General features: G+C 36.1%; 1 protein-coding gene across 1 annotated transcript in view; it reads left to right on the plus strand.

Annotated features, from left to right (window-relative positions):
* ARHGAP42 (Rho GTPase activating protein 42) overlaps positions 1-13,630 on the plus strand; it is a 316,690-nt gene that overhangs the window by 92,970 nt on the left and 210,090 nt on the right. The window contains exon 3 of the mRNA XM_078432969.2: positions 6,122-6,183. Coding sequence (XP_078289095.1) covers positions 6,122-6,183 — 62 coding nt within the window. The remainder of the gene's footprint in view (positions 1-6,121; positions 6,184-13,630) is intronic.

The following is a 13,630-nucleotide window of genomic DNA, read 5'->3' on the forward strand; positions in this document are numbered from 1 at the left end:
GTGATTTGCTCACTTATTAACTGAAAAATATGTTGTTGTCATAATGGTATATGTCACTGAATTTGTGATCTGTACTTCTGTTTGAATGTGTATTTATTCTGCTTAGGTTTGAGAAAAAAAGACTCCAGGGAGAAATATTTAACACATCATTATCTGATTATGATACAAATGTTGGTTGGATGTGAGAGAGACATGCTTTCTCAAATCTCTGAATTGTGAAATTTGTAAAGCTCAAGCAGATCAGTTGTGGAAGCTAATAGTATAATGCTTAGTACTTACTGTAATGGAGTCATGTTAACAATGAACAAGGAATAATTTTCTTTATTTTTTCTTATTCCGTCTTCTAGGCACTAACCAGGATTTCCACAGTCAAAAGTAGTAGGGTGAACTTAAGCTTGCTGAAAAGATAGAGTGAGGAAATAGATATTTTAGATAGCTCAGGAATTTTTTAGAATTTATGATATTGGTAAATACAGAAACCATTATTATACTTCCTCAACGTGTGGGTATATTTCAATTGTTGTCTTTGTGAATGTTTATACTCTTGAGATCTGTCATAAATATACCTGAATAATAGATTTCTTTTGTTTCAAAAGTGTTTTTCCAATATCACATTGTAGAGATAAAAATGGTAACCTACAGCAATATTCTTAACTTCAACAATTTGTTGGAAAATTAACATTTATATATGAAACTGTGTTTTGATTGCTCTCCACTAATCTCATGGTCCAGATGGTCAGGAAGGGGAAAGATTATTAATGGTGAATACAGCCAGGAAAGTTTCATGCAGGTGGCCAGAATGTAGATAGCTAACATAATTTTCTGAAGTATCTGGCCTATCTTTTTTATAATATTTTATGAAACCTAGAATAAGAGTCAGTATGTTTCTCCTTATAGAGCAAGTAGATTATGGAAATCTATTATTAAACTTGTTAATTAATTTAACAATCATCTATTGAAAGCCCACTGTGTGTTAAATATTGTTTTTGGAATATTGCTCTCACTTAATCAAGCTCCTGTCATACACCTAGGTATGGGCAGAATCTGTAATTGCAAGACCAGCTGTTATATTTGATGTTAGTGTGGATCCCCAAATCAGATAATGAAATGGTTATTTATGTATGTATTAACATTGATAAGATATAGACCATCACATATAATTGCTTATAAAAATGTGTTTGGGAATTAGAAATTTGCATGTAATAAAAAACATTTTTAAATTTTACTTAGGTAAAGTCTTAGAAGAAATTGCTCAAGCAGTCAACATCAATAGCTATTTTGTTTAAGGCACTGTGATGGGTGGTTGCTGGAGGAATCACTTCATGTGTCTTGTGCCCAAGGCCTGGTGGGGAATTTGTTTTTGCCCAGGACTCCCTATCAGTTTTCATGGTCTCTAAAGGCTTTTGTGGGTACTGGTCACCAGAGATTCTAATACTCTTCTCTGAGCTTCTCATCTCTGAAGAGTTGCTGGGGTACACTTGGCAGTATGGATCTACCTGACTTGTGTCAGAGCTGCCTTTAGATTTTGAGGATGGGCCAGGCTAGGAAGTGACTGGCTATCCATCAAGCCCTTTGTCTGAAAACCCAGTTTACACAATAATACTTTGAATTATTTTATACTTGCATAGTAGAATTATTAATTCATCTTCTTTTTCTGTTATTTTGTGATTTGTAAACTACTTTTTAAAAAAAGGTTTATTTATTTTTGAGAGGGAGTGAGAATGTGAATGGAGTCGGGGGGGGGGGGGTGGTGGGCAGAGAGAGAGGGAGAGAGAGAATTCTAAGCAGGCTCCACACTGTCAGCACAGAACCCGATGTGGGGCACAGTCCTCCCACATACTGTGAGATTATGACCTGAGCTGAAATTGAGAGTTGGACACTTAACTCACTGAGCCACCCAGGTGCCCCTGTGCTTTGTAAACTATTAATGCAATACTTCAACATTATAAATAAAAAGACTTCAGGGAAAGCATTAGATAAGGGTTGAAAAAGTAAGTCACTGTTACTAATTCATTAAACGGTGTTCCTGGCTGTTCATTTTCCATGTAGGACAAGTGAAAAACAGTAATATCTTCATTTGGACTAAGAAACATATAGTTTTATGGAACTGACACTATATTATTTAAAGAGCAATCTTAGTTCTTTGAAGTCATTTCCCTGAAAAATCAGCAAAAGAAGAAGAGACAAAACTTATTGTCAAATTGGGACAGACCTAGAAAACTGCTGGAGGGAGAGTAGTTTTTGTTGGGAGGAAGCAGACATGCAATTGCTTTTGCATGTTCAAATTTTTCTCCTCAGACATTCTTATTATAACAAACTATTATTGTACTGAGTCTATAAATAGTATTTATATGGGAAACAGACCAGAACACCATTCAAATAAAGCAGGAAACAGCATCATTAATATTTAGACAAGGAGGTACAACATCAAAATGAGAATCTGAGTTTCCTAATTACTTAAAACCAAAATCTGACTTAAGGCAACTGCTCGATTGACTCTTGAAGTAGTAGTTACCTTGGGGAAGCCTGTGGACTTCCAAGGTGTCATGGGATGATGCTCCTGGGACTATTAGGACACTACTCCATGAGGCAGTGGTTGTTGTTTGGGTTGACCAGGTAGAAGGTTCTAGTGTACCCCAGCCAATCTAAATCAAGCTAGACGTGCCTGGGTAGCGCAGTCAGTTGAGTGTCTGACTTAGGCTCATGATCTCATGGTTCATGGGTTCGAGCCCCGTGTCAGGCTCTGTGCTGACAGCTCAGAGCCTGGAACCTACCTCAGATTCTGTCTCCTTCTCTCTCTGTCTCCCCCCACTTGCATTCTGTCTCTCTCTGTCTCTGAAAAATGAACAAACATTAAAAAATTTAAAAAAAGTAAGTCAAGCTACATCTTCATTTATTCTGAAAATACCTGTTGTCAAAAAACAAAACAAAACAGGCTTGTCAGGCTTCTATGTGCTAGATATTTACTTAACTCTGGGAAAATTAGTAAGTGAATTTAGCCTCCTAAAATTTAGGCTAGTAGGAAAATAAAACATTTATAGCATGTGTTATTTTTCATTATTTAAAAAAGTTAAAAGATTTTTAATAGGCTTAACAAAAACTATCAATCTCTCATCTTACAAGCCCTCACCACTTAGTTACTCACAGAGATCACTTTGAACTTTTAGCCATTTCTGTTTCTTTCAAGACCATGATTGTCTTGCTACTACTTGACTTTTTCCTCAGTTTTAGATACATTCTTCTCATTTTATACTGTTATGTTTATATCATAGTGACTTTGCACATACTAAAACTGAGTTATTTAATTTATTTTCATGGTGTTACTAAATAACTGTTTTCCCAAGGGTTAGTAATTATCTTTGAATTTTCTTTAAAAGAATTGTAAATTTCCTTTCATTACATTCAGATACATTAGGATATTGATTGGTTCCATTTTTATTCTCCAGAGACATTTCTTGGAGCCTATAACCTATTGCTCCAGTCTAGATGATCCTGTCTGAACCTTTTACGCAATAGTTGTCCTGGAATATCTCTCTGTTGACATGAGAATTTCATTGCTTTCTATGCTATATTGGATACCCTACTTCTAGATTCTATATCCTCTTTTCTTGATTTATTCTCAAGTGTTGTTAGAGTGCCTTATCTAGTATCTTCCCATAAAAGAAGCATATGAGGGTAGTTGTTTTTGTTTTGTTTATTTTTAATTAAAAAGCTTAGGAGGCATTGAGTTTGAAATCTGGGATTAAAGAACTTCTTAAACAGACTTTCAACTACTTTTAATCACCTCTTATTTTCTCCCCTTCAGCAGTACTTGCTGCTTCCAATTCCTGTAGACCAAACTGATTACCTCTTGTTTTCTTTCTCTGTAGGCATATCTTTCTCTGTAGATAATTCCTTCCATTATCCACATTTTTTTGACATTTTTGTAGGCTCACCAATAGAACTCTTCGGTGGCAATAGATAGTTGCCAGGGTGATGGAATGCTTTCTTTACCCAAAGTACAAAAGTATAGTATGCTATTATGTACTACATTTAAAACTTTTTATATATTTGTAAAATGTTTTTCTGTTCAGTTTACTGTTGTCACAAGTGGGTTGTATTGTAGCATTTTATTTTTGAAGAAATTAAAATCTCAAATTTCTAAATTAAAAAAAAAGTGTCATATTTACTCTAAGGTCATTAATGTGTTGGGGCGCCTGGGTGGCTCAGTCGGTTGAGCGGCCGACTTCGGCTCAGGTCATGATCTCGCGGTCCGTGAGTTCAAGCCCCGCGTCGGGCTCTGTGCTGACAGCTCGGAGCCTGGAGCCTGTTTCAGATTCTGTGTCTCCCTCTCTCTGACCCTCCCCTGTTCATGCTCTGTCTCTCCCTGTCTCAAAAATAAATAAAGCATTAAAAAATTTTTTTTAAAAATGTGTTTATCGGATTAATCTGAGTCTCCCAGATAATTCTTTGATTTCTCTTTTGGCATCTGTGAATAAAATCCAATATGAAGTAATCATAGTGATAGCATTTCAAACCAGCTTGGTTAGTGTAAGCCTACTAGTTCTAAAAAGAGGAGTGGAGGGAAAAAAAATTAGATTGTAATTTTAAATTCTTCAATGGAAAATATTCTTTTTCTTAATAACTTCTGTTATGAGACTCTTGATTTATTTTCCTCACTTATCTACTTTTATTATAGGCTTTATGCCAGACTTATTAGACTTCTGGTCTTATAGAATGTTTTTAATAATTTGTATGGGTGTAGGAAGACATAAGGAGCCTAAAGAATGAAGACGTAGAAGGGAAGGTAAAGCTTACATAGAAGGGCACCTGGGTGGCTCAGTCAGTTAAACTTCAGACTTCAGGTCATTATAACGTGGCTCTGAGGTGATTTGTGAGTTTGAGCCCCACATAGGGCTCTGTGCTGACAGCTCAGAGCCTGGAGCCTGCTTTGGATTCTGTCTGCCTCTCTCTCTGCCCCTCCCCAGCTCATAGCGTACTCTGTCTCTCACTGTCTCTCAAAAATAAATAAAAACATTAAAATAACCTTAAATGGAAATAATTTTTGCCTTCACCTTACTTGTTTTATTAGTTTTATAATCAAAACATTCCAACTTTAGTTATATTAAGTATAAGGTATAGAAATTGATGTGGATGAATTACTGTCTTACAATTGCCATTTGGGACTATACATTTATAAAGAATACGTTACTGTAATTCTTGACTTACATTTTGGTTTATTCTCCCAGTGTTTCTAGGAGTATTTGATATTTTCTCCAAGCCAGGGCAGTATAGCTTCAGGTAGCTTTCTAAAGCAGTGATTCTTTAGACAGCTATCTGAACTTGTGATGAGCACTGGGTTTTGTACCTACATGATGAATCACTAAATTGTACACCTGAAACTAATATTACATATATTATAATTATTATATTGTATATTCACTAACTGGAATTTAAATAAAAGCTAAAAGAAAAAAGAAAACAGTGCTTCCCAATTTTAATATGCAGACGAACACTTGAGGATCTTATTAAAATGCAGAAACTGAGATGAGGCATTAGTCTGTATTTCTAACAAGCTCCCCAAATGCTGATGCTGGTAGTCCTTCCAGACACACTTACTACCCAGGGTCTAAACTAACTTGATATCTGAGTAATACAGAATAGAGAATCTGGTTTTAAGTATCTGTAACTATTGAGCTTCTAGATAGAAGTCAGTAACAGACTTTGCATTACTGGCTGCTAATAAGTACATCTAAATCGTACTGGATTTATTGCTTCTTAGAGATTTAATATATTCATTATTTGTAGGATTCTGTTTAGAAGCAATATGAGTCATAAACTTTTATTTATTAATATAAGTTATACATTACATACATATACTGTATTTCCTTAGTATCTTTAAAGAAAAAATGTTATACTCTATATGTGCTAAATTTTAATTTTCAGTACGCAAATATCTGTTATCTATAGCTGTTAGTCATTGAGATCTTATTATGTATAGTGTTCTATGCTTATAGAAACATAAATCCACAGAATATATACATATTTATAACTAGCTTCATTGTAATGTTTATTCCTGTGTAATTAGATATTAACAATGGAAAGTGGTTAATGCCTTTTTTTTTTTAAATCTTCTAAATAGCTCAGTCACTAAAGGAATTTGCAAGACTACTCATTGCAGTAGAAGAAGAAAGGAGGAGACTGGTAAGTCCGTTCCCCATTTCTTCAGAATAAAACTTTGTTTGGACATATTGACAGAAAGACCAGACCTTCTGAATTAGACTTAGCCATACCAGACCCTATATTTGATACATGTACTAAATGTTACAGAAAATATTTCTGTATGATTATGATTATCAATAATTTGATTATGATTATCAATAATTTCTGTATGAGTGTGATTATCAATTATTGCTAATGATATATACCATTTCTGTTTATTTCAGGTGTAATTTCATCAGGTGTAAATTATATTCATTTTGTTTTCCAGTTAATTCTTTTGAGAATTAAAAATATTGAATTGTCATTAGAAACCCATTCTGAGTAACCTTATAAATAACTTTAGTGTTATAATAAAGATACATTCTAAGTATTAAAGACAATTCATAAAAGGAGCAAATAATTCTTTCTTAAAAAGGTGACATTTCAGTTGGGTCTTAAAGGCTGGGAGGATTCTGTTTGGCTGGGAAGAGTGGGGAAAACATTTCAGGTTGATGGATTAACTTAATGTGGCAGTATCAGAGGATAGTTACTATAATATATTTATCCATTTGCCAATATAATTTTTGTACCCATTTTGTTAAAATTTCTGTGAAGGCCTCTGTCTATGACCCTCACTTCCCATTTGTATATGGGAAAATTAGTACATTTCCCACAGTATTGTCATAAAGCATTTGCAGCAGCACATGGCACATAGTAAGTATTGATGGTAATAAAGATGTTGTCTCTTACAGTGAGGGTTCCAGGCTTGTTTAAAATGCCATCTTTATCACTGGCTTCACCATCCTGTTGGGGAATTATGTATACACATATGTATATATGTGCATTAAATGTGCATTAAATGTGGTGTCATTCTGCTAATTGGATAAGGAGAACAGTTTCAGGAGGATGGCCTTGGCACAGGGAATGTTGCCTGAGCTAAGGAAGAATCACACAACCATTACTTGGCAGTCATATAATGAACTTGAGAAGAGGTACTGTATATATTTGTAGAATAAGGCAGATATTCTCAGAGAGTATTAGAAGATTGGTAGTTTTGGTCATAAGTAGGGTGTAAGAGGTGGGCTAAAAAGTTTTGGTGTGTGTTACAGAAGAGCAAGATTGCTGGTTTTTGAAAAGGATGGGAGAACCAATGTGGGATTTAGGAGAGATTAATTTGGTGGCCATGTGAAAAGATAGATAAGGTGGACTGTCAGGTGACATATTTTTTTAGGAAATATAGGTGACTATATTTTTTTAGGAAACATCAGCCTACAATGGTCTGGTCCCAGTACAGTGTAATCTGTGCTAGATAAAAATGAGCCATTATGGGAGACTTACGTCCTTTCTGGGGAGGTCAGAAAAAGCTTTTTGTCTGGAGGGAAGTTTGATTGGAGTCTTAAGACTAAATTGTATACTTTTAAGTACTGTATGCATAATCTTCGGTCCAGTTTCATGAACTATGCAATAGAAGTCCAAGTTTAATGGGGAAATGTGAGTAGGAGGTATCTTATGGCCCAGAGAAGAGCTGATGATGAAAATGGGAAAAAGTGGTTAGGGAGATGTGAAAATAGAGTTTTAAATGGTGTGGAAGCCAGGGGAATATACGATTTAGGGTTGAGTGAGGTTGTTATTCAAATCCTGTGCAAGTACTTCAGGAGAATGATCAATCAGCTAGCATGAATTATTGAAAGAATATGGGAAAGTGTGTTGTAATTTGCAGGAGTGAAAAGAACCAAAGAAATGTAAGGGTAGTTTATAGAAAGAGTTTAGAAAGGCAAGAGCAAGTTATATAAGAGAAAGGGGATTATGGTTAGTGATAATGGGCCATTGAAGGTGGACATCATAAATATGTCAAGGAAAGACTAATTACTATGCTTTCATAGATTTTTCTAGCAATACCCAGAGCCATGGATGAGCAGTAAGAATAGTTGGGAGGCCAGATTCAAGGGGTGGGCACAGAAGATGTGCTGGATTACAGGGACATGGATTTGTATAATATGAAAATGGGTCTTGACTGAGTATGGCAATAACTGAGGCAAGAGGTTATTGATGGCCTTAGAAAGCAGAGGGCAAGCATGACTACTTCACATGTTGACAGTTCACTAGCAATAAAAGAAATTCTGAGACCAGGAAGTTGTGATCAGGAGTAGGAGTTGAAATATGCTGAACTTAGCAGTGGAGTTAGTCCAGATAGTGATGAAGTTAAGATGTGGCTAAACAGGAAGACAGACTAGGAATCTAGAAGGCTAAGCTTAGAGGTTTGGATGTTTTATGAGCAGAATCTTGAGGTCATGCAAGATGGTGACTGAAGAAAGGACAAAGACTAACAAGAAAAAGTGGCTGAAGAATGTGGTAGAATGTCTTATAGGCAGTGGAAATGGAGATTGAAACACCAGCTGTTAGTGTTTCAGAGTTCTTCATTTCTGCCTTTAGCCATATTTCTCATGTTGGGGCAAGGAGGAAATTCTGCGTTCATGAGTGAAGTCGCATTGCAGGTTTTGATTGCTTTACCTATTGTTTTAGAGAAGTTCTGACATAAAGAATGCAAAATAATGAAGAAAAATCTACAGATAAAATCCTAATGGATTGCATGCCCAAAAAAGATTGTATAATTGTAATTATTAAACACACAAATCTAAGTATTGAAATAAACACTTTCAGTTATATGATGCTACTACAATTGAAGGTATATCTGTTAGCAGATTATGTGCAAAGATGTGCTGAAGAATTTATTTTATTTTTTTATTAAAAATGTTTTTTTAAATGCTTACTTATTTTTTGAGATAGAGAAAGCACAAGCAGGGGAGGGGCAGAGAGAAAGAGAGACAGAATCTGAAGCAGGCTCCAGGCTCTGAGCTGTCAGCACAGAGCCTGACGTGGGGCTTGAAGTCATGGACCGGGAGAGCATGAACTGAGTCGAAGTTGGACTCTTAACCAACTGAGCCACCCGGGTGAAGAATTTCTTTTAAAAATTATTACTTCATTTAGGAAGAAGAATATTTTAAGTGTACTAAAAGTATAAAGGAGTTCTGTAATTGATACAGTCATTTAATTGTTTTTTTTATGATAAGTCGTGATTTATTTTATATTAATTGAATTTGGCCACAACTTAAATATGTTAGAACAGTGACTAAAAAATAAAATCACAAGATGATAGAAGACACCTAACGGTTTACATTCTCTTGTTTCCAGTGATTTACTGTACTTAGTAAGATGAATACAACATCTAGGTAATCTAAAGGCTGTTTGCAGGGGCTCCTTGGTGGCTCAGTCAGTTAAGCATCCAATTTCAGTGCAGGTCATGATCTCACGGCCCATGAGTTTGAGCCCCCGCATTGGGCTCTGTGCTGACAGCTTAGAGTCTGGAGCCTGCTTTGGAATCTGTGTCTCCGTCTCTCTTTGCCCACCCCCCACTCATGCTCTGTCTCTCTCATTCTTTCAAAAATAAATGAACATTAACAACAACAACAACAACAAAAGCAAAGTCTGTTTGCAGAAAAAAAGCCCAAAGAAGTACAGATTTTTTTTTTTTTTAATAAATGGGACTCTTCTGGGGCGCCTGGGTGGCGCAGTCGGTTAAGCGTCCGACTTCAGCCAGGTCACGATCTCGCGGTCCGTGAGTTCGAGCCCCGCGTCAGGCTCTGGGCTGATGGCTCGGAGCCTGGAGCCTGTTTCCGATTCTGTGTCTCCCTCTCTCTCTGTCCCTCCCCCGTTCGTGCTCTGTCTCTCTCTGTCCCAAAAATAAAAAAAAATAAAAAAAAAAAAATAATAAATGGGACTCTTCTTAGTTCCTTACTAACTTGAAGTATTGAGTTAAAAATATCTGCCAAAGCCAACTAAAAATGCAGTTTTAATGCAACAAAAAAAGTGACTTGGAGATGGAAATATCCATTTCAGAAACTTTTGAGAATATACTTTATCCTGTCTCATACTTCTTACCGGAAAAATAGGCTTCCATGATGCAGTATTTTTCAGTATGTTAACTGACATCTGCCATTACGTGGCTACGCAGGAACAGCCTTTTAATGACACAAATAGAAGAAGTAATTTAATAGCCCTTTGTAATGGCCTAAGTAAAATGCCTATTTACTTATAGTGAGGTTACTGTTATTGATTAGTGACATGGGCTCTTTTTTTTTTTTTTAAGTGCATCTTTATTGGAAGTGTTAAAATTTTTCCCCGTAGAATGTAGCACTTTAATGATTAGAGATGTCCTAGATCATATGTCCTATTTTGAGGACTCTGAGCCTGTCTCCAGTGCAAGGAGGGGCATTTAAGCCATATAAACTTCATGGTAAGGTCTCTTCAGTTTTCATACCACCACAGGAACTGCTGTATTTACTTCAGATGACAGCTAACCTGGCTGTGCAAACACTACTACTTTAGTCCAGGCTGTTATACCAAGAGAACACCCTAGCATGAAATGTTCATTGAAGCCTTATTGGTATTGAAATTCTGAATTTGACTCTTTGCCTTAAGGCCTTTGGACTTGACATTCCCTCTATCTGTATCCCTGGAATTATACTCTACTTATCATTCTTTCCTTCTCAGTATTCACTCTCATGTTCTCTGTTCTCTATCCCCACTGGCTTTCTTTCTACTCCTCTTAATGGTCTCTACAAGCTTCTTATGGACTTAGACCTTTGTATTGTCCTTTACTCTTCCTTGAACAGCCTTCCTCTGCCTTGTCCTGATTCATATCCTCTCAAGACTGGTTCCATCTTTTCATTCACATTTGAGCCCATATACTCCCCTGGAGGCTGCACTTTCCATACAGCTTGAATTAGTCCCCTTTAATCCTTGTGTATTGTGACAGAAATACCTGCTGTGATGCACTTTGCATTCTACTGGGCAGACATTAAACACATTATTTCTGATGGTGGTAAGTGCTAAAAAGAAAAATAGTACATTTGGTCAAAGATACTGCCACTTACTGAGATGAAGAAGGTGAGGGGGAGAAAATAGTTAAAATTTGAATCTACTTAGATGCCTACTGGATATCTAAGTAGATGTGTCTAGGGAGCATCTGGATATATGAGTCTGGGTTCAGGGGAACATATAAATTTTGAAGTTGTCAACCTGTAGAGGGAATTTAAAGCTTTGGGAATGTATGAGATCACCGGATCTATGAGTGTGTAGACAGAAGAGAAAAGGTTGGAGGATTGAGCCCTGAGGTGCCTTGAGTCCAGACTTTGGTCAGATAAGGTAGAATCAACAAAGGAGATTTAGGTCAATAGGAGAACCAGGAGGAAGCTGTTTGGACAGCTTGCTCAAAGTCTCATTTATTCACATGGCTGTAATAGAAATGTGGGATGATAATAAATAGAAATGTATAGTATGTGGACCCAGTGGCTGCAGGGGTCTTCAGGCTGGAGGGTCTCCTATGTTTCTCCTCTCCCTTACCCTGGGCTCCTTATGTTCTGGGTACTCTGAGTCCCTTTGACGAATATGGAGTGTGTGTGTAGCAATACAGATTTTTTTTCCTTAGCTGTATCTTTGTCACCAAATGAGGAAGCCATAGCTTCAGAATATTTTAGCCAATGTTTATCTTGAAGAATTTGTACAAATGAACTTATTTCTTAGTGTTTTCATTTTGATTAACATAAGAAACTTATTATTTTTTTTCCTTTTAACCATTAGCATCCACAACATTCACATTTGACCTGTGTTCAGTTACAGAGTTTGCTTTAGGTTTCCCAGGATTTATATTCTTTCTATTCACTGTTCCAATCAGTCTTTTTAATCCTTGTGTAATGGAAGTATTTTCCTGAAGTGGGCTAGGTGTCTGGGTATTACTTTACACAAAAAAATCATGAGGGTCTGGGAGGGGAAATTTATAACCTTAAGAGTCATTTCATTTATAAGAGTATTTAAAGCCTCTATATTCCTTTCTTACATTTTTTAAAAGTTTAAGCAACCCAACATAAGGATTAATAGGGGGTAAAATCAAAACTGGTCTTTCTCTCTTTATGTTCTAACAAAATTAGATATTTATTAAAAAAGGAAAAAAAAATATGTCAGTAATGTGAATTACTTGGTTATTAATACAAGATTTTGAGCTGTTATGAGTCTCAAGATATTTAAAAAAATATGTGATGCTTAATACTTCAGACACTTGTCATATGTGGCTATTGAGCCCCTGAAATGTGTTAGTTATTATGTGGTTTGCATTATATTTCTATTGGGAAGCACTGCTATAGATAATAGCTGACCTGGAGTGTTTTCAGGGTACCAGGTACTGCTACAATTACTTTATATTTTTAACTAATCTGTACAGAACCCTCTGAGGTGTATGCTATTAATATACCCATTTTAAAGAAGAGCAAACTCAAAGACACATAACTAATAAGTGGTACTGTGGGATTTAAACCCCATCTGTTGGGGGGCGCCTGGGTGGCTCAGTCAGTTAAGCGGCCGACTTCGGCTCAGGTCATGATCTCGTCGTCCGTGAGTTCGAGCCCCGCGTCGGGCTCTGTGCTGACAGCTCAGAGCCTGGAGCCTGTTTCAGATTCTGTGTCTCCCTCTCTCTGACCCTCCCCCGTTCATGCTCTGTCTCTCTCTGTCTCAAAAATAAATAAACGTTAAAAAAAATAAATAAAAAAAATAAACCCCATCTGTTGGGTTCCAGAGCCTTCACATAATCCATAATGTTAAAAACTAAGATTATTTAATTAAAAATTGCATAATAACAATAGCAAATATGTACTGTTAATATAATATGTGAGAGGCTCTGGTGTTTTAGGCCTATTATTTTAATGTCTTACAAAATTTAGGGAAGAAGACAGGCATTATATACTTTGAAATTGTATTAATTTTCAAAGTTTTCATCATATTTAAAGAGGCATGTATTTCAGCACAACCTCAATCCATCAATCAGTTGACATTTCCCACATCATGTTTTGGCATGTGGGAGCCAAAAATATGCCATAAACCAATTTATACCCCATCCCCCAACTTCACTACCAGTAACCCCATGCTCATCACCATCTTTGAGTTAAGGATTCATGAAATTTGAGAATGTTTTAAATATCGAAAATTGCATGTCCTTATTTCTCTTGATTAAAGATGATTTCCTTTATTTACCCTTTTGTCATAAATTTTGTAGTGGCTAGTTAACACATACACAAAAAGAAAAGGTGGTTGTTGAGAGTTATCACAGCTTCATATTAACCATTTCTCAGGTTGTTTGACTTATTTTTAGTTCATTAGACAAGAAATAAGCTTTCTTTGAGTAAAATTCATTAGTTTACTCTGAAGGACTTGAATAGGGTAATTGCTAGAATTTCAGAAAATACTTAACAGTGTTCATAATTGGGAATTATGTCTTTTGATTTTAAACTGAAAAAGATGTGGGACACTTAACAACTGGAAATGTCTGTCAAAATTCTAAAACTTTCTCTTAATAGGTATAATACAGTGGTCAGACAGTGAAGCCTACCCTGGCAGGCTG

This window comes from Panthera onca, chromosome D1 (assembly GCF_046562875.1).
Source record: "Panthera onca isolate mPanOnc1 chromosome D1, mPanOnc1 haplotype 2, whole genome shotgun sequence".
NCBI classification, from domain to species: domain Eukaryota; kingdom Metazoa; phylum Chordata; class Mammalia; order Carnivora; family Felidae; genus Panthera; species Panthera onca.